General features: G+C 38.9%; 1 protein-coding gene across 1 annotated transcript; it reads left to right on the top strand.

Annotated features, from left to right (window-relative positions):
• The first annotated feature begins 505 nt into the window (after positions 1-505).
• LOC142176440 (uncharacterized) lies at positions 506-853 on the top strand. Its single transcript, XM_075244196.1, has one exon. The coding sequence runs from the start codon at positions 506-508 to the stop codon at positions 851-853; it is 348 nt and encodes a 115-aa protein (XP_075100297.1).
• The last annotated feature ends 214 nt before the right edge of the window (positions 854-1067 follow it).

Genomic DNA, 1067 nt, shown 5'->3' with positions numbered 1-1067 from the left:
GACGGAAATCAAGGTACTTATAATCAGTAGAGGCTGCAAGCTCCTCTACAGAAATATAGACCACCACAGGCTTAACAACTCGCGAACTCAATGAGACATATTGAGGAGACGCAAAAAAAATTGATGGCTGACCAGCAAGCCCAAGCAACGGCCCATTCAGCAGCTATTCGTAATTTGTAGCGACAAATGGGGCAACTTGCTAGTGCCCAAAATAATCGGCCAGCTGGGGCTCTTCCTAGTGATACTGATCCTAATCCTAAAGCTCAAGTCAATGTGGTTACCTTGATAAATAGAATAGTACTAGAAGAAGTTTCAAAGAAAAAGAAGTATATGGCTAGTCCTGAAGAAGAATTAGTTCCCAAACCAGTTGAGGAGAATGAAAGAGAGCGAAGGATCAGAGCTAGTAATTGTGATAAGGCCACCACCTCCATTTCCATATACACTGCCGAAGCAAAAAGATGATTCTAAGTACAAAAAATTCTTAGGTATTTTGAACCAAGTGCATATGAATTTACCTTTGGTGGAAATTTTACAAGAAGTACCGAAGTATGCAAGGTATTTCAGAGATATTGTGGCAAACAAGCAAAGATATATAGAATTTGAATCAGTTGCACTTACTGAAGAATGCAGTACTAGATTTCAAAGTAAACTTCCTCCTAAGTTGAAGGATCCTAGGAGTTTCACAATTCCTCTGTCTCTTGGAAAACAAGAAGTTGGTGGAGCCCTGTGTGATTTAGGGGCTAGTATAAATTTGATGCCATCATCTTTGTTCAAGAAACTCATATTGGAGGTGCTTAGACCTACTACAATTACTTTACAGTTGGAAGATAAGTCACTAGTGATGCCAAAATGAATTATTGAGGATGTGTTAGTGGTTGAGTGGGAAAGTTCATTCTTCCTGTTGATTTTATTGTTCTTGATTACGAGGCAGATAAGGATGTGTCCATTATTTTGGAGCAACCATTCTTAGCTATTGGTGGAGCGATTATTGATATGAGGGAAGGGAAGTTGAAGACGAGAAAATCACTTTTAATATGTACAAGGAACTTAAGCTCCCTAAGCATTTT

The sequence above is a fragment of the Nicotiana tabacum genome, chromosome 3 (assembly GCF_000715075.1).
Source record: "Nicotiana tabacum cultivar K326 chromosome 3, ASM71507v2, whole genome shotgun sequence".
Taxonomy (NCBI): domain Eukaryota; kingdom Viridiplantae; phylum Streptophyta; class Magnoliopsida; order Solanales; family Solanaceae; genus Nicotiana; species Nicotiana tabacum.
The sequence above is the reverse complement of the archived record's forward strand: the minus strand, read 5'-3'. Positions and strand labels throughout refer to the sequence as shown.

What these genes read in the sequence shown, in the direction of transcription:
- LOC142176440 (XM_075244196.1), top strand. Translation starts at nt 506, where the DNA reads ATGAATTTACCTTTGGTGGAAATTTTACAAGAAGTACCGAAGTATGCA.